This window comes from Dama dama, chromosome 20 (assembly GCF_033118175.1).
Source record: "Dama dama isolate Ldn47 chromosome 20, ASM3311817v1, whole genome shotgun sequence".
NCBI classification, from domain to species: Eukaryota; Metazoa; Chordata; class Mammalia; order Artiodactyla; family Cervidae; genus Dama; species Dama dama.
In genome coordinates, this window is record NC_083700.1 from 68364424 (window position 1) to 68384555 (window position 20132).

Here is a 20132-nt window from a genome sequence, read left to right on the forward strand (position 1 = left end):
ACTGATTGCTATCTTTGATCATTTGCTATTAGTTTTCCATGTTCACTAATTGTGTGAAAAAGAAGTGAAGAAAGGCCCAGAGAGCAGAGGATAATAGAGTCAAAGTCCTCATTAAAGTGAAATAGGCTCAGTATTAGGGATTCTATTTTCATTCTCATAGTGGAGATTTTCTTTTCTCAGAATATGAAGAAGATTTTGAAGCAGATGAGGAGAAACAAGATGGGAAAGCTAATGAAGAAGGACAGGCTGATGATCAAATGAATGAAACGTCAAAGTCACCCTCAGATGATGAAAAAGATCATTTAGACCCTGAAAGGGAAAGTGAAACTTCTTTGTGGAAGGCACCAGATGCTGATGACAATGTGAAAGATGAGGGTGATGGATGCTCGGAGAGTGAACTAGAAGATGATAAACAAGGCAAGTTGTTTAGCTTACCATGTGACATAGGCTGTTTAGCAAGTGTACTCGCTACTTTCCCTGATATTTAATGAGATAATCCTCTTTTATGACTGTTTAGAACGTGGTACCCTTACCAGAAGATGCTGGTCAACCCATTTCCATAGATACCCATTGTGGAATCCTTTCTCTTTAATTTGCTGGAATTTTTCAGCAGGGTATCAGGTAAAATTTGTAGTGACACATCTGTTTACTTAGAAAGTTACCTCATTAAAAAAAAAATTTTCAATGTTCTCTTATGTACACACATGTATAGACCGTTTCTTTTGGCTTTGGAAAATGAAAAGTGGTTCCTATTCAATTAAAGGAAAGTTGAAAATTTCTCCCTTATTTATGCTCATTATTTTTTTTTACTTCGAACATAAGATGCTGGTATATCAGTTTATGGGAAGATTGATAAAATTTCCCCTTTACAATATTCAAGCCTAAAATGACTCTGAATTTCATAGGAAAAATACATAATATTTCAGGTAGATAAAAAACCCTCATCATCTATGGCTTATCTTGAATTTTTAAGATCTTTTAAAACATGTTAAGTTACTAAGATAATATCCAAAGAAGGAACCCATTTCTGTCTTTGTCCCTTGAAAATGTTTGGCCAAGGCTATGTGGGTCTTAGTAAATAAATGATATATCGTCCCTGGTACATTCTGAGCAGTGATAATAATAGCCTCTTATATTTAAGTGTGTGTATGTCTATGCAGTTTGCTTTAGACTAGAGAAATTAGGGCACATTTTGATGAGGTTTTGAGTTGCTGTCCATTTTCTCCATTTTTCACCTCTCAAATTTTTTCCTGTATAAAAATATCAAAAGTTTGAATTCAAGGAATATATTTGAATTATACAAGATAAGAGTAAATTAAGTAATGAAGTAATCACAAGAGCAAATAGTTTGTCACCTTGTCCTCTTCAAGAAAGAATTTAAGAAAACCTATCCTAAAATTTCATGCAGACATACACAGGGCAATAAAGTAAAGAACAGAAATTATTTAGAGTAAAAGAGAAGATAATTTTGCTGGGAGCTGCATAGGGGATCATGACTACCCTTGAGTTAAAACTTTAATCCTGAACTTTCTGATAGTCAAAGCCAAGAGAGAAGCAATGTGAAAAAACACAATTTGGAAACACGTTGTGAAAAACACAATGTGAAAAACTAGAATGACTTTAACTCTCAGTACATTTGAAAAGATTTGCTGCCATTTAAATTACAGTTGAAAGAGCTACTGTATAATAATAGTCAGGCATTGAAAATTTTTAGTAAAGTCTTAAATTAGGCCTTTTAAATTTCTCAATACTTAACATTTTATATTTCTAGGCATGCCTAATATATGTTTCTTTTCTCATCTTCAGTGTAAATGTTGAATTTAATTTATATTCCTATATGATATAGAAAAAGTTAAAAGAATTCTATGGAAAAGTGATGTCATCTGAATCCTATTTTAAAGAAACCATACTTGAACCTGGAAAAAGATTGAAAATGTGTTTCTGTATAATATATACTCTAGTCTGTATATAAATATACTCTAGTCAAAACAAAAAGGAACTCAATTTTTTATCTCTTCAATGATCGTGGGGAATTGTCATCTATTGATTTTATAAAGAGTCAATACATTATTTCAATATATGGTCATCTGAGGATTATTTTTGTATTGTGTAATCAACTCCCTTCCTGGGATCAAATGAATTTCTTCCAAGATAGAATAATTTTTTTATGTTCAAGCAGACAAAGATATATGTAGTACTTGAATTTTACTTGGAGGGAAAGCTTTAATCATTTAGACCTGTAATTACTGAATAGCTGACAATGATGGGTAAGCTTTAACGTTGAATACTGCTTGCATCTAAATAACTGGAATCCCAAGTTTAGGAAAGTATCCTATAGGTATTGTTTATAAGACTCTATTTTGTACCAAGCTTTGTATTAAATATTTTACATGAATTATCTGATTTACCTCAAACAACTCTTAAAAAAGCAGGTACTTTTTGCCTCCATTTTACAAGTAAAGAAACTTGGAAATAATAAGATTAAGTAACTCACACAGCTGGAAAGTGGTGGAGCCAAGATGCAAAATTCAGAGCCTGGATTTTGGAGAAAAACAATGTAGCATTTCTCCAAATCAGTCAACATCTACTTATCTAAAATTAATGCAAATCCCTCTAATAAAAGGATTTTGTTTCCTTAAGAATGTATATTTTAGAGGCATTTATCTTGAGCTCTTCATCTTATTCTATTTTTTAACCTCTGTTTTGGGGTTTTGTTTTGCTTTTAAACAGAAGAAAATAAAATGGAAAAATTTTAATTTTACCTAAATTTACCTTTCTCTTCCACTGATCCACTCCCCAGCCTGTTGCTCATTTCCAGTTCATTGCTCTCCTCTTCCATGAGACTCTCCTACTTCCACAGCCTTCACTGAGTTCTTTATTTTATGAAACTCTATCATGGCATAATTCATTTTCCACTTACAGTTTCATGTGTGTTAAATTTTGCCTCTCAAATTAATCACCCAAGTTAATAATGCATAGATTAATTATACTACAAAAGCTAGTACTGTGTTATTTTTGTTATTTCTCACAGAGGCAATTTCCTAAAGGATATTTTGTGAATATTAAGAATTACTTGATTAACACCAAGAGTCCTAAAATACTTCTGTCAGTGCCATGCTATCTAGTTACATTTACACTGTGTGATTATTATTGGAATTTTTTTTCAAAACATTGTATAGAGTTAGCTGCGTAAGGTAGGTATAGAATACATAATATTTTAAATAGTTATGTAATGAAAGCTATCAGAACATATAGAATCTAGTCCACAATGTTGGGACATTCAAAAGCCCCAAATTAAACTGGTTAACTATTTTTCTTTCAGTAATGACATTTTTGAACAATCCTTTTTAATAGCTCCTTTGCATTCTTGATATTTACATTTAAACTTTGCCATTATTCTGAAGTAAAAATCTCATTGCTTATTACCATTTCTTTCTTCCACCTCCAGGCACTTTTACTTTCCATCCCATTATTTTGATACCCTGACCCTGTGTTATTCAAAAACATGCTTTTTAGCATGCAGAGTATCAGAATTAGGGATTTCATCCAGCAAACAAGAAATGTGTATTAAAAATGATAATGACATAATAGATTCCTTGGTACACTCTATTGAAAAGCCAGACAGCATTTCATCTTCAAAAGTCTAAGAGGCATATTATGACCACTGCATTCTAGACACTGGTACATCCTTTTTATTGACATGATTAAGAATCTTGCTGTTAGTGTTTGGATGTGTTTCATTTGAACCTGCCTGTACCTGTTCCCAGAGGGCAAACAATTGCCCGGGCTGTCACTCCTGTGACAAGTTGGCCCATTGAAACTGCCAGCGAACAATTGCATCGGCCTGCCTTGATGAATACCCTGCGCTGAGCAGCTCACAAGTGATGGAGTGCCAGGGACTGAGCACCCACTAAGAGAAGACCCTACTTTGAGAATGATGTGTGAGACTTCCCTTCGTTTAAAAAGAATGACAGCTTCCTTTTCTCTGCATTTGTGTTGACAACCCCGGGAGCTAATTCACCACTTGAAAATATATTGTCACAGATAAATGTTATAAGGTTGAGGGGGAAAGTGTCATGTTGCAGAGAACAGACTTTTGTGGACAGTTTGGATGATAGTACCTATGAGTAAGAGGTAAAGACTAAGTAGCTCCTTATGAGAAAGAGAACAGGGGGGACGCGGAGGGAGAGAAAGAGAGAGAGAGGTGGAATCTGTTCCCATAATACAAAGAAAGAAACAAGAATTAAAGCAATTTTTTTCTAGTAAGAAAGATAATATTTTACTTGTGCTATTTTCACTCTATTGAAGCAGTCGGCCTTAACTACTTTAAAAAATCTCAGTGTCACAAAAATATTCTCTTTACTTGACGTACTTCAGATATCTCACTCTTCCTTTCTGGGTCTGACTATGGGCTTGAAGAGATGCATATGAGGGAATGATGTTCCTTCTATGTTGAAATTGTATATGCTCTGAACCACACTCTGTGGACTTCAGTAATCCTTAGACTGGAGAGGGTTAGGGGAAGATTGTATGTAGCTTTTGAAATCTGCATTTTCTTGCATGGTTAGTCACATTTTAATTTTTCTTAACTGTAAGAATTCCTCATTTTATCTTCACTTTTGGATCACTGAAGTAGGAAGTCATGGCTTTCAGATGGATACTTAAATGCAGCATCATCTTTTAGTTCCATAAATTACTTATCTATGAGGTGTTTCTCTACAGTTTTCAATCTGCGTTGTACATGGCAATGGCATTATTGAGACACTCAATAAAATCTTGTGAAATGCATGGCTGATGGACTACATTAATGGATAAATTGAAAAAGACTTAAGCAGCACAATGTGACACATGATTTGATTATATTCTCAGTATTTTAAGTATTCATATTAATGTTTAGAAAACCCAATTAAAGATAAATATGGAGGAACTTTTAAGCTTGCTTCTTCTCCTCCTGCTACATCTGAATTTACTTTAGATATTTATCCTTACAAAGTAATGTATATATTTATCTTACTGATGAATTGATAATGAACTCATTTCATTATCAAGGGAGGACATAAGTTCTCCCTTACACCAAGTACAAACATTTCATTGAAAATGTGAAAGTGTTAGTTGCTCAATTATGTCCAACTCTTTGCAACCCCATGGACTGTAGCCCACCAGGCTCCTCTGTCCATGGAATTCTCTAGGCAAGAATACTGGAGTGGGTAGCCATTCCCTTCTTCAGGGGATCTTCCAGACTCAGGGATTGAACTCGGATGGAAATACCTCATTACAAAAGCGGTATTTTACAAAAATTGTTCCTTCATAGCTAATGGACAGTGGGTATTATTTAACTTCTGTAGTTTTTACATTCTAGATCAAGAAAAAGAAGATAAGTATTCCTTGGGATTAAATGAGTTTCTTGTAAAGTGCTTACCTCATTGCTTGGTGTAGAGTAGGTGCATAATCACGATCAGGTTTTGTCTTATTTTCCTCATTAAATGGTGACTGTGACTACTATTCCTAATATAATATACAGGGTGAAATCACAAGAAAGAAATTTATTAGAATGTACTTATCATGCCTTAGGAAACATCACTACGAACAAAGCTAGTGGAGGTGATGGAATTCCAGTTGAGCTATTTCAAATCCTAAAAGGTGATGCTATGAAAGTGCTGCACTCAGTATGCCAGCAAATTTGGAAGACTCAGCAGTGGCCATGGGACTGGAAAAGGTCTGTTTCCATTCCAATCCCTAAGAAAGGCAATCCCAAAGAATGCTCAAACTATCGCACAGTTGCACTCATCTCACACGCTGGTAAAGTAATGCTCAAATTCTCCAAGCCAGGCTTCAGCAAAATGTGAACCGCAAACTTCCAGATGTTCAAGCTGGTTTTAGAAAAGGCAGAGGAACCAGAGATCAAATTGCCAACATTTGCTGGATCATCAAAAAAGCAAGAGAGTTCCAGAAAAACATCTACTTCTGCTTTATTGACTATGCCAAAGCCTTTGGCTGTGTAGATCACAATAAACTGTGGAAAATTCTGAAGGAGGTGGGAATACCAGATCACGTGACCTGCCTCTTGAGAAACCTGTATGCAGGTCAGAAAGCAACAGTTAGAACTGGACATGGAACAATAGACTGCTTCCAAATAGGAAAAGGAGTATGTCAAGGCTGTATATTGTCACCTGCTTTTTTAACTTCTATGCAGAGTACATCATGAGAAACGCTGGGCTGGAGGAAGCACAAGCTAGAATCAAGATTGCTGGGAGAAATATCAATAACCTCAGATAGGCAGATGACACCACCCTTAGGCAGAAAGTGAAGAAGAACTAAAGAGCCTCCTGATGAATGTGAAAGAGGAGAAATAAGTTGGCTTAAAGCTTAACATTCTGAAAACTAAGATCATGGCATCTGGTCCCATCACTTCATGGCAAATAGATGTGGAAACAGTGGAAACAGTGTCAGACTTTATTTTTGGGGGCTCCAAAATCACTGCAGATGGTGATTGCAGCCATGAAATTAAAAGACACTTCCTCCTTGGAAGGAAAGTTATGACCAACCTAGACAGCATATTAAAAAGCAGAGACATTACTTTGCCAACAAAGGTCCATCTAATCAAGGCTATGGTTTTTCCAGTGGTCATGTATGGATGTAAGAGTTGGACTATAAACAAAGCTGAGTGCTGAAGAATTGATGCTTTTGAACTGTGGTGTTGCAGAAGACTCTGGAGAGTCCCTTGGACTGCAAGGAGATCCAACCAGTCCATCCTAAAGGAGATCAGTCCTGGGTATTCATTGGAAGGACTGATGCTGAAGCTGAAACTCCAATACTTTGGCCACCTGATGCAAAGAGCGGACTCATTTGAAAAGACCCTGATGCTGGGAAAGATTGAGGGCAGAGGAGAAGGGGACAACAGAGGATGAGATAGTTGGATGGCATCACCAACTCAATGGACATGGGTTTGGGTAAACTCTGGGAGTTGGTGATGGACAGGGAGGCCTGGCATGCTGTGGTTCATGGGTCACAAAGAGTCAGACACGACTGAGCGACTGAACTGATTATCATGTATGATATTGGGGAAGAAGACTGAAAATCATAAAGAAATTATTATTTGATTTGGTGAGATTAATTTTATCATGTAATTTCTGTAATTATTTATTGAGAACAATAGGTAGAATTTGCAGCCAAGAAAACAGAGGCTCAGAGAAGTAGCATAACCAGTCTTAGGTCATGAGTAGCTTAGTCATGACTGGAACACCTAGCGTTGTCTTACAGAAAAACATAGTGTTTTCTGTCACTCTCGTGTTGTGTGAAATGGTGATATAAAAGAAGACATTATTATCACTGAGTAGTTATGATCACATGAAGAGAAAAGATAGTGAAGGGATTTGGGGTCTGATTGAATGTGGAGAGAGAAAAGTTAGGGATCCTTCTTAGGAGGTAGAACTGTGGCACCAAACATGATGACTTTGGCAGAGGACTTAGGGAATGGGTGCAGATCAGGTCCCTACCATGGAGAGCAAGGGTAAATTGTTAGCATCAGTACCTAAAGGAGCGTTGAAGAGACTAATGGAATTTTGGTAGGAGGCAGTGCATGCTCAGTTGCTCAATTGTGTCTGACTCTTTGCAACCCCATGGACTGTAGCCCACCAGGCTCCTCTGTCCATGGAATTTTCCAGGCAAGAATACTGGAGTGGGTTGCCATTTCCTACTCCAGGTAGGAGACAGAGCTGTCTCCTAACATGCCTCCAAGACAGATTTTTTCCCTCCTGATGAAAAAAATATACAATTTACATGTCTGCTCTCAAACTTCCTTTATATAAAAATTTTTACATAAAAATTTTATTTCTAAGAGAATAAATAAAATTAGTGTTGAAAAGCCCATTCTGTGGTCCTAAAGCATCTTGAGCTTTTTTGTAGGCAAAGCCTTGCCCCAGCATATGTATGAAGATGAAAATAAGAAATGAGAGTGAAACAAGATTATGCAAGGAGGTTGGAGAGAAATTTGAAAACTGAAATGAGTTTATAAGGGAGGTCAGATAGCCTCGCTGTTCATTCTGCTGATCTTTCTTCTCTTAAGGACTGACTCAAAATTGAACCAGAGCTCATTTCAGCCTTTGAAATAAAATAATCAATTAATAGACGCTGCTAAAGAAAGAGGAGCTCTCATTTTTTAAATTATGTGAACAACACTCAGAGCCAAAAGTGAGCATCTTCATGTCAACATTCAGATGGTAGATATGGATATTTTTGGATGTATAACAAGTATCAATATAACATTGTGTCCTAGCTAATTGTTCAGTTAATGAAAACCACTGATCAAATCACTAGCAAACAGGAGTTGTTTTTCTTTTTTTAAAAAAAACAAATGTGAGACACTGAAGAGAGGGGGAGATCATAGTCCCTGAAGTTTCTCAACTGGTACAAATAAGATAGAGAACGTCTGTCCTTGATCGGTACATTCCCCACCGAGAAACAGCACATCTAGATCTTATACAACAGAGATAAAAAATGAGCTGCTGAAGTACGTGACTCCTTTGAGAAACAGTGGTCATCTGGTGCCTGCCAAGGTAGTTGAGTGATAAGAACAAATGGAATTGTACTTAAGGGGTTCTGTTGCTTAAAGGCTTTTTGGAGTTTGTTTTTTACTGCTGTGTAGCATCTCTGAAATCTTTGTGGAGACTCCGATATGTCTCAGTGACTATACTTAAAATGCTAAACCTTGTCATGGAGAGCCGTTGGGGCTGGAGGAAAGAGGATAAGAGTAAAGACAGGTATTTCTTCCCTTAAACTCTGCCTCAGCTGCTACAGCCATCTGGGTAGCTGCCAAGCAGAAAAGAAATAAACAGAAAAAAAGAGTCCAGAGCACACAGAGAAGAGAAAAACAAGAAAGCTAATCAGCTTGTAAGTGTGGGCTCTTTCATTTAGAAAAAAAAAAATGTATCCTGTAAAAAACAATTATAACATGGATCTATTTTGTTAAAAAAATCAAAGGCAAGTTTGTATTTTTCTGGCCCACGGCAGTGTATGCCGTGACATTTAGGCAGCACATCTTCCTTACAGAGTCAGTGTGTGTGTGTGTGTGACTGTCTTGGAGATACTTTAAAGTGTTTGCAGGTAGCAAATGCTAAACCATTTTTGGCTGCGGTAAGTTTCTAGACTGAGTATCTGTAGCATCACATCAGCGTACATCAGGTAGAATCTCTTTTACCAATTCTGTGTGCCCATTTTCAGCTCTGCATCCTCTGTCTTCTTCAGAGGACAGCCCTGAGCTACTGGATTGGCTTCGCCCTCAGGCACAAAGAGCTTGGAAGTGTCAAGGAGTTTATGTCCCCCCAGGGTGGCTCGTAGCCATGTCTAACTGGAGCAGAGTGTGAGAGCCCAGAGTCTGCCAGGGAGGAAAAATTCTAATATAATTTAGACTTCAGAGTTTTCCCTGAGTTTGGGCTGAGGCTGAGATGTTGCTTGAAATAGCTCCCTTGATTGACTTCTTCCCTTCCCTTCCCTGCTTCCCCCACACTGGAAGAACTTTTTCTGGAGCATATTCTTAATACATCACTTGCCTGTGCATCCTCATCTCAGCATCTGCTTCTGGGGAACCTGAAAAAAAAACATTTCCTTCTATACACACACATGTGCACGCACACACACACAAGCATTATTTCAAGTATCTAGGTATTATGCAAATACAAAGATAACTGATGCTGGGAAAGATTGAGGGCAGGAGGAGAAGGGGGCGACAGAGGATGAAATGGTTGGATGGCATCACTGACTCGGTGGACATGAATCTGAGCAAACTCCAGGAGATGGTGAAGGATAAGGAAGCATGGAATGCTGCAGTCCATGGGGTCACAAAGAGTCGGATACACCTGAGTGACTGAGCAACAACAATGATGGATATTTTTACCATACTCTGCTACCAGACTATACTAGTAAGGTGTGTGTTGCAATAGATAAAAATGTAAACTTTATGTACAGAGAATACTGTGGCTACCCAAGATGATAATGAAATAAGTGCTCCTGCTGAACAAGTAAAAGATTATTCCATTTCTTCTGTAACAAAACAGATAGTTTTTTCCAATGAGATGGCTTTCAAAAAATAAATCCTATTTGTTTTCAAATGTGACTTTCTATTAAAAACTTTTATAGACTCACAGATTACATAGATTTTTCTTTATCATGATAAGTATGTGGAATATATGGGAAAAGGGAATCAAATCTACTAAACTATATATAAAATGTTAATAAGATTATGAACATAATTCCCACAATAATTATTAAATTTCCTCTTATGAAAATACAATGATATAATCATTTTTATTTTTCATAGATGGAAAAACTGTTTCATCAACCTCATCCAGAAGTCACCCATATTCTAGTTCTAGTGAAGATGAATCTGCACTGGGGGACCAGGAGACCCACGCTGAAAACAGTCCAAATGAAAGTGTCAGAAGTTCATCTTCTCAAGAGTTGAGTGAAAGTGATAAGCCAGGAAAAACCCACCTTCCAACTGAGAATTCTCCAGAAATTGAAGAACAAGAAATAATAGAAACAGATGTGGAGATCAAGCCTCTGCTGATAGAGGAAAATTTGGAGAATGTCCTTGAACAAGAAGCAGAGAAAAGAACTGGAGTGATTGCAGAGAGCTTATTTGAGAAGTCCAGGGAACATGTTTCCAAGGAAGAAAAGGAAAAGAGTAAGAGTAAGCTTTGGGAAGAAAGCACTGCTAAGGTGAAGGATAAAAAGGCAGGTTCCCATAGGGTGGATAAAGGTGGTAAGTGTGGCCTCTGAGTTGACCTGCCATTGTCCCTTGTGCATGGAACCTGATCTTGATCACTGCATTCTGCCAAAGCTTGGGAAATACTGTTCTGATAATGCCAGAAGGATTCAATTTTTTCCTATTTCTCTCTATGTCACATAACCATACATGTATGTTCAGCTTGCTGTTTTCCTTCTACTGCATTTTAAAAATTACTTGATAATTCTTATATAGCTTTTCTCCTATTTTCTGTAATTCCTTCCTATGGCAGTTCTATCTCAAAAATCAAATAAAATACAATACATGTCTGAAGGCAAGGGTATGCGTGGCTTCTTAGAGGTTATTTAATATTAGCAATGCTATTTGTTCTTTTCTAAATATGCAGTCATCTGTATATATAGCTAACACTGATAGATGCTTCTTATGTAATACTGCTAAGTACTTACATATGGAAACTCACCTAATCCTCACAATAGTCCAATATCCCCATGAGTTAGGCTCTCTTGTCATTGTCTCTTTTTTTAACAGATGACAAAATTGTGGTTTGGAGAAGTTAAGTAAGATGTCAAGGATCATATAGATAATAAGAAACATTCCTAGGATGTGAATTTAGGGAGAGTAGCTCCAGTTTCTGAACATCTATTGCATCTGTGCAATAGGAATTTAGAGTTAAAAGAAAATTTAAAGATTTCATAGAAATCTGCAAACTTCATTTTGAGTTGTGTGAAGCTGAGTAACTTTCTTATCCAGGGGTTTCCTGGGTGTATAGGAAGTTCAATGTGACATTGAAAACCCTAAGACGTGTCCCAGGATGGTCAGGCCCTGATACCATAGGCAGTGGAAGGTCTGATACTTTTTTCAACTCTAGGAGGACAGTTAAAGGACTGAGCTGTGTCCTGTGGATATTTGGCTCTCACATAGCACCCCGAGCCTTATATCTCTCCCATCTCTCCATCTGTCTTCTCTACCAACGTGGTGGGCATTCTTTTTGACTCCAAGGTAAAATTTGTTGTCACATTTTAATATTACTAAAATCCATCTATGTTTTAAATCTTATGAATACTTTTTTATGAATACTTTTAATAACTATAATTTTTTTTAGAAACTTAAAAGCTGTTATTAAACCACTGGGGCCCATATCCAGGAATTGAGGATGTCAAATGGTTATCTTTCCATTCAACCATCATCATTAACCTTCTGCCGTGCACCATGGTCAATAAGAAATGTGTAAGAGAGGGTTTCGTTTGCAAAGACCCTGATTCTGGGAGAGACTGAAGGCAGGAGGAGAATAGAGAGAACAGGAACGACAGAGGATGAGATGGTTGGATGGCATCACCGACTCAATGGACATGTGTTTGAGTAAACTCTGGGAGTTGGTGATGACAGGGAGGCCTGGCGTGCTGCAGTCCATGGGGTCGCAAAGAGTCGGACATGACTGAGCGGCTGAACTGAACTGAACTGAACAGAGGGTTTCATCCACAAAATGTTAAGAGGAAGGTTTGGCATATACATAACTGGACAAGGTCAGTAGTCATGTATATAGCCAGAGAAAGTACAAATGAAGGTTTCAAAGGAAGAGAAGGCCCATTTGATAAAGGACACCTAGAAAGTTTTCATGAAGGACATATTTGAGGACTTAAAAGGTTAGGTAAGATTTTGAAGGTGGGAAGGAGGAGGATAAAAGCATGCCGAATAGGGGGAAGTAGCAAGGGATATTAGCTTAGAATAAGTTAAACAAAAACTCTAGAATGAATAGTTTGACAAACTTCAGCCCACAGGCTGAATTTGCCCACCACTTTTCTTTTTGTATTGCCTGTGAGCTAAGGATTTTTTTTCATTTTTAAATGATTGGAAAAAAATCAAAAGAATATGTGATAACTTATGAAAATTATATTAAATTCATATTACAGTTCCCGAAAATAAATTTTCATTGAAAAGCGTCATGCTTATTTATTTACATATTCTCAGTTGCAGCTTTTGCTCTACAAGGACAGAGTTAAGTAGTTGCAGCAGAGACTTTATGGTCCACGAAGCCCTCAAGATTCACTGTCTGGCCCTTTACAGAAAACGTTTGCCAACCTATGCCCTGGAATTATAACATTAAGACCCCCTACATTTTCAAAATGATTTTGTCATATGTGAGTTAGGATTTCTATTAAAATACATTTGAAGCTCTTTAATCAAATAATTCAAATGTTTGATCTTGGATTTCATCATTCAATTCTGGTACACGGAATATAATCTAGAATATTTGTACAATTTAGCAAACTGCTGACCAAAAGGTAGAATGTTAAAGTTCAGTAGCAACACTGACATTATTTCATTTATTTCCACATCAGAAAACTAGATTGTTTACTTGGATTTATGAAAGTGGACAGCTTTCTGTAAAATAATCTACACATAACATGGGCTCTAATTAGGTGATATATAGACTAATAGAAGCATTTAACTAGAATCACGTCACTTGGAAAAAAGTGGGTTTTCCCTTTGGATTTGTGAAATTAAAAGTGTATAGGTTTATTGTTTTTCTCAACTGTTATGGGAAATCTGTGTTCTTGACTTGATCACATCTATAATTTTAAAACATTTTGTTATCTTTTCATTCAAATGGGTTCAACACTAGATGGCAAGGTTTATGACTTTCTTATGATCTAATGTATGAAGAACTATGGCTGGAGGTTCGTGACATTTTATAGGAGGCAGTGATCAAGACCATCCCCAAGAAAAAGACATGAAAAAAGGCAAAGTGGTTGTCTGACGAGGTCTTACAAAGAGCTGAGAAAAGAAGAGAAGCAAAAGGCAAAGGAGAAAAGGAAAGATATACGCATTTGAATGCAGAGTTCCAAAGAATAGCAAGGAGAGATAAGAAAGCCTTCCTCAGTGATCAATGCAAAGAAATAGAGGAAAACAATAGAATGGGAAAGACTTGAGATCTCTTCAAGAAAATTAGAGATACCAAGGGAAGTTTTCATGCAAAGATGGGCACAATTAAGGACAGAAATTATATGGACCTAACAGAAGCAGAAGATATAAAGAAGAGGTGACAAGAATACACAGAAAAACTATTTAAATAACATCTTCATGACCCAGATAACCATGATAGTATGATCACTCACCTAGAGCCAGACATCCTGGAATGTGAAGTCAAGTGGACCTTAAGAAGCATCACTAAAACAAAGCTAGTGGAGGTGATAGAATCCCAGTTGAGCTATTTCAAATCCTAAAAGATGATGCTGTAAAAGTGCTACATTCAATATGCCAACAAATTTGGAAAACTCAGCAGTGGCCACAGGACTGGAAAAGGTCAGTTTGCATTCCAATCCCTAAGAAAGGCAATGCCAAAGAATGTTCAAGCTACCAAACAATTGCACTCATCTCACACGCTAGCAAAGTAATGCTCAAAATTCTCCAAGCTGGGCTTCAACAGTATGTGAACTGTGAACATTTCAGATGTTCAAGCTCGTTTTAGAAAAGGCAGAGGAACCAGAGATCAAATTGCCAATATCCGTTGGACCATAGAAAAAGCAAAAGAGTTACAGAAACATCTACTTCTGCTTTACTGACTATGCCAAAGCCTTTGACTATGTGGATCACAACAAACTGTGGAATGTTCTTCAAGACATGGGAATACCAGACCACCTGACCTGCCTCCTGAGAAATCTGTATTCAGGTCAAGAAGAAACAGTTAGAACTGGACATGGAACAACAGACTGATTCTAAATCGGGAAAGGAGTATGTCAGGGCTGTATATTGTCACCCTGTTTAACTTATATGCAGAGTACATCATGTGAAAGCTGGGCTGGATGAAGCACAGATGGAATCAAGATTGCTGGGAGAAATATCAATAACCTCAGATATGCAGATGACACCACCCTTATGGCAGAAAGTGAAGAAGAACTAAAGAGTCTCTTTATGAAAGTGAAAGAGGAGAGTAAAAATGTTGGCTTAAAACTCAACATTCAGAAAATGAAGATCATGGCATCCGGTCCAATCACTTAATGACAAATAGATGAGGAGAAAATGGAAACAGTGAGAGACTTTATTTTGGGGGGCTCCAAAATCACTGCAAATGGTGACTGCAGACATGAAATTAAAAGACGCTTGCTCCTTGGAAGGAAAGCTATGATCAATCTAGACAGCATATTAAAAAGCAGAGATATTACTTGCCAACAAAGATCCATCTAGTCAAAGCTATGGTTTTTCCAGTAGTCATGTATGGATGTGAGAGAGCTGAGCACTGAAGAATTGATGCTTTTGAACTGTGGTGTTGGAGAAGACTCTTGAGAATTCCTTGGACTGCAAGGAGATCCAACCAGTGTATCCTAAAGGAAATCAGTCCTGAATATTCATTGGGAGGACCCTGATGCTGAAGCTGAAACTCCAATACTTTGGCCACCTGATGCAAAGAACTGAGTCATTGGAAAAGACCCCAATACTAGGAAAGATTGAAGGCGGGAGGAGAAGGGTACGACAGAGGATGAGATAGTTGTATGGCATCACCAAGTTAATGGACATGAGTTTGAGTAAGCTCCGGGAGTTGGTGATGGACAAGGAGGCCTGGAGTGCTGCAGTCCATGGGGTCTCAAGGTGTCAGACACGACTGAGTGACTGTACTGAACTGTATGTATGTACCAGACCTCTTTTGGTGTTTATTTTTCATTAATCGCTTACAAAATAACATTTAGGAGATTGTAAAAAGTGGTCTTCAAAATATCTGTGGATTTATCACACACAAAAATCACCTTCAACATTTGGTCAGGCTTTTTATTTCTAAAGTTAGAGTCTACAAATCTATGTTGTCATATTTCTATAAAATGTATTTTTCTTTTTATTCCTAACCTTATACCATAAGCATTTTTATGTTATTATGTAATCTTCATGAATATGTTTAATGTCTGTGTATTATTCCATCCTGTTTTTTTCATAATTTTACCATTTCCCTAAGTTTTTCCCTATTTTCACTGCTGTTAATAGTACCCTAATATCTTATTACCTAAGATAATTTAAAATTAATAATTATTTTCTTAAGCTAGTTTCCAAGAAGTTTAATTTCTGGATCAAAGGTAATAGATATTTTTAAGTCTTTGAAAAATTTTTTTTTCTTACAAAAGATTGGTTGAAAAGTTTTTATAATACAGAATGGATGAGAATAAGATGAAAGCTAGGGTCTTCCTTGCCTGGCCTTTTTTCTATTTCCTGAGCAGTAACTGTGGATAAGTATTTTTTTGTGTGCATGATTTCAGAAAAGTTTCTCTCTATATAAGCATATCTAAATGTATCATATTATATATATACAGATGTCGTTTTTATATGAAGATAGAAACATGATATATTGTTTTACAAGTTGTTGTTTTTCACTTAACACTATATCTTGAATATCTTTTCATATCTGCATATATAACTGTACTTTTATTCTTATATACTGTACATTTTATGCCATTGTGTTGCCTTAGTATCATATAACTTTGCAACTTTTCTTAAATATTGCTTTCTGTGTAAGAATTGGTAGATTTGTTTTATGTCCTATCTTCTACAAAAGAATAAAATTTCTATGTTAGAAAGACCTAAAGGCAGAGAGATTAAAGTACAGTGGAAAATAAGACATTTATAAGCAAAATAGCACAAGGACCTTGTAAAATACTCAGGATAATGTAAAAGAATTATGGCATCAAAACCTCTAAGGATTAGTAGATTAATGACAGTTGCGTGCTGATGTTTTTAAAATAAACTCAAGGAAATGATGCAATAAATTTGTAAATATTTAAAATAATAGGTTAAAGGTAATGACAGATATTCTCAAAAGTCTTTATATGAGTAAACATCCCTAAGAAAATTTCAGATAAAATAAGCCAGGTCTTGAATGCATCGTGTGTTATATTGATGCCAAGCAGAGAGGTTTTGGTGGTTCCTTCTCCTTAATTACATCTTCAGTTACGTGGCTGAGGGAGAAAGGGATGGAACCAAAGTTATGTGCTTGAAATGAAGGTCATTTAGGTGACTCTGCTGCAAAACATAGCTTATATAAATTAAATCAGAAGGCTGGTGAAGATTGGAATGTGTATATTTTAATATTTTACTTAGCTCCCTGATTAGAACCTTAGGTTGAAATGGAATGGGGGCTGAGATAATGTGTAAAATATTCTATCTCATTTTGCATAGCACTGAGTTAATCATTTTCCACTAGACTTTGAATAAAAATTGTGCTTATGTTAAGAACGTCTCTGGGCCAAAAAGTCTCACACAATTAATGATGTTTTGTTGTGTCTAACTTAATATAACTTAATATGAATTGTTTTCAGTCATAGCAATGGACAAATTTGTAAAGTACTGCATTTAATGCCTTCATACCTTTCATGTTGATAACATAAAGTGATAGCTTCCTTCTAACTATTTTATAATATGTCACACTTAATTAGGTTTTGTCCAGTCCACCAAAAAATCAGGTGAATTTATAGAAGAGATAAGTCGTATGCAGTGAAGTGGGTAAAGTAAAAGATTATAGTTGCTAGCTACAATGAGATAGTGTCCTTGGGAGTTAATTCAGTATTATAGAGCATAGTGTTATTTAAATGTGTTTATTTTACCCTGTTATTTTTAGTTTAAGCTGTCTTAATGCATTGTGACACATTGTATTCTCATGGTGGAATAATTCATGTGCCTTAATTTGTGAAGTTAATATAATGTATACATTATGAATATAAATAAAATATTAAGAATAAAGTTTTATATAATGTATATAGAAGTAGGCATTTTATACTTTCATATTTGAATCAGAAGAAGCCATAGTGCTTGGCCAAGTAATATAAACCTAAATAGTAGGATTTAAATAAAATGCAATTTTATCATCATGTAGGCAGGATAGAATGGTCTTGATGAAAGAACAAGAAAATCATGCATTAAGAGTTGTAGTTCTAAATACAATTTCTGAGTGAATTGTGAAATCATGTAGCTATTTGTTTTCATAGATTCCTTCTGAAATATTTGTTAGGTATCTCTTTTATGCCACACTGTTCTTGGTGTGAACATAACCAAGTGCTTGCATATATTGAACTTTATATTCTGGGAAGAGATATGCCCAATAAGTGAAAAACAAACGTGTAATGGGGCATATGGTCTAAGTGCTAGCAGGAAAGAAAATCAAGGTAAGGAGACAGAGTGATGGTTTGAGGTAGGGGTAGTATTTGTTAGGGCTGGCCTCTCTCAGTGAGGGGACATTTGAGCAGAGAGGGAAATGAGGTGCAGGGGTCAGTCACTCTGTCGTTTGAAGACGCAGCACAAGAAGCAGAGAGCCCAGCAAATGCAGAGTCTAAATTGGGAGCACAGTTTTTGAGTGAAGAATTTGGAAGGAGGTCAGTGTGACAGGAGCAGAATGGACAAGATGAGAGTGGGAGAAGATGAGGCCAGAGGGAAAGAAACTTTTATGCCATGAGGAGGATTTTATTCTGCAATAGGAAGTCACTGGGAAAATCAGAGCATACAAATGACATGAGCTGAAAGTTTTGAAAAGATTACTCTCGCCACTGTGTAGAGGCTAGACCTTAGCTTTCTGCATCTGTTATCTTTGAACAGATGTGGTCTTGAGTTGTGATTAATCCTGGGCTTTTGTAAGCCATGTTTCAATGCCAAAGGTAACATACGAACATCTTCACTGTGTAGGGAGATGTTGTTAGTCATGAATTTTGTCATGGTGAGTTGTTGGAAAGATAATTGATTGGCAACACACAAAAAATGATCAAAGAACAGTCATAATTTTCAAAGTGACCGGGAGCTTGGAATAAACCTAGATATATATTTACTCTGTTTTTATGGCCTTCTTAGGCTCTTAAAATTCAGATAAATAATTCTTGGCAAAACTTTCTCCTGATACAGAATTGCTGGTTTGTTTAGCTTCAAAAGAAGCAGAGGAAAGGGAATGAATTTAGAAAGCTTGCCTACTAATATTGAAAACCATATCCTTGCCACCACTTTTCAAATACTAAATTATCAAATTTAGAAGGAATTGGTGGAAACTGAGAAACTGTCAGCAATAGTACAGGGACATAAGACCCCTTATCATTATAGGTGAAATAATCAGTTGATACCTCCTTTTTTGAAGAACATAGAGAAACATATATCAAAAGCATCTAAAAGTTATCATGCTCTTTGACCCAATAATTCCAATTCCAGGAATTTATGCTGAGGCAATAGTCAGAAATAATAAAATAATTATGAGTTGTATTTGAAGTAGCTTTATAATCACAAAAAATGGGAACAAGTCAACATTTAACATCAGGCAGTTGCTTAGCCAAATGTTAGTAAAACTTTATTAGAATAATCTGTGCAGTTATTGAAGAATAGTTCTTATTAAATGATACATGGAAACAGTCACAATATTTTGCTAAATGAATAAAATGGGATACAAAATATTATCTATAGTAGTAGAGTAAAAAAATATATACTTAGAAACCTGCCAAAATGTTGACTGGTAGTTATTTCTGAATGGTGAAACTAGGATATTGTTGTATTTTTTATTATTATTATTTCAAGCTTCAAGTAGTGAATGTGTACTCTTTTCATATTTGGGGAAAGTAACATATATTATTTTTTAAATGTTTGTTTTCATAATAGAAAGCTAATACTGTTATGTAATAATATTTTGTTGTTTTAAAAATATCTCGAAATATCCTATAGCATTTGAGTGGAAAAGATGTTTCCTATGAAATTCTCTGTATGAGTCTCTTCCATTTTGCTGCAGATGCTATGGGAACTGACAGTTCTCTTTGCTTTTAATGGTCGTCTTTATAGCAAGGTGAAGGAGCAGAGCCTTGAGGGATGAAGGGCTAAATAGATAGAGGAAATAGGGTGATGTGTCACACTGCTGACACGGGAGTCTCAGCACGCGCTGTCCTCCCTTACAGTCGGTGGGAAATGGTCAAGGTTAGACACTGGCTGAGGTCTTGCTTTTAAGCTTCAGTTTCAGAAGAACATCTGAGAAAAAAATGACCAAGTGAGGCCTTTTCTGATCTCCCACCTAATAAATCTTTCATGCTCAGGCCAGTGTCCCATTTTTGCTATATCTGAAGCAGGCAGCACCTAACTGTAAGGCTCTCATTGACTTCCAAAGCCTAACCCTCCAGGGGCAAGCTAGCTGACATGGGCAAGTGGCGATTACAGTCCTGAGAAAGAAGGACTACATGCTTCAGGAAATTCTGAGTGAGTCTGTAATTTACAGATTATGCTAGTACTGTTTGGCTTCTTAGAATAGTCTTTTGGTTCAGTAGCTGCTAATTGTTTATTTTAGTTATTATTCTTGTAAATCATATTAAATATTTTATTAAGGTATCATTGACACAAAACATTATCTTAATTTCAGGTATACAACATAACAATCCTGTAACTGTATAGTAAA

At 36.3% G+C, this 20132-nt stretch overlaps 1 protein-coding gene across 1 annotated transcript in view; it reads left to right on the plus strand.

The window, feature by feature from the left end:
* ERICH3 (glutamate rich 3) overlaps nt 1–20132 on the plus strand; it is a 117300-nt gene that overhangs the window by 85765 nt on the left and 11403 nt on the right. The window contains exons 11-12 of the mRNA XM_061121608.1: nt 181–417; nt 10316–10759. Coding sequence (XP_060977591.1) covers nt 181–417; nt 10316–10759 — 681 coding nt within the window. The remainder of the gene's footprint in view (nt 1–180; nt 418–10315; nt 10760–20132) is intronic.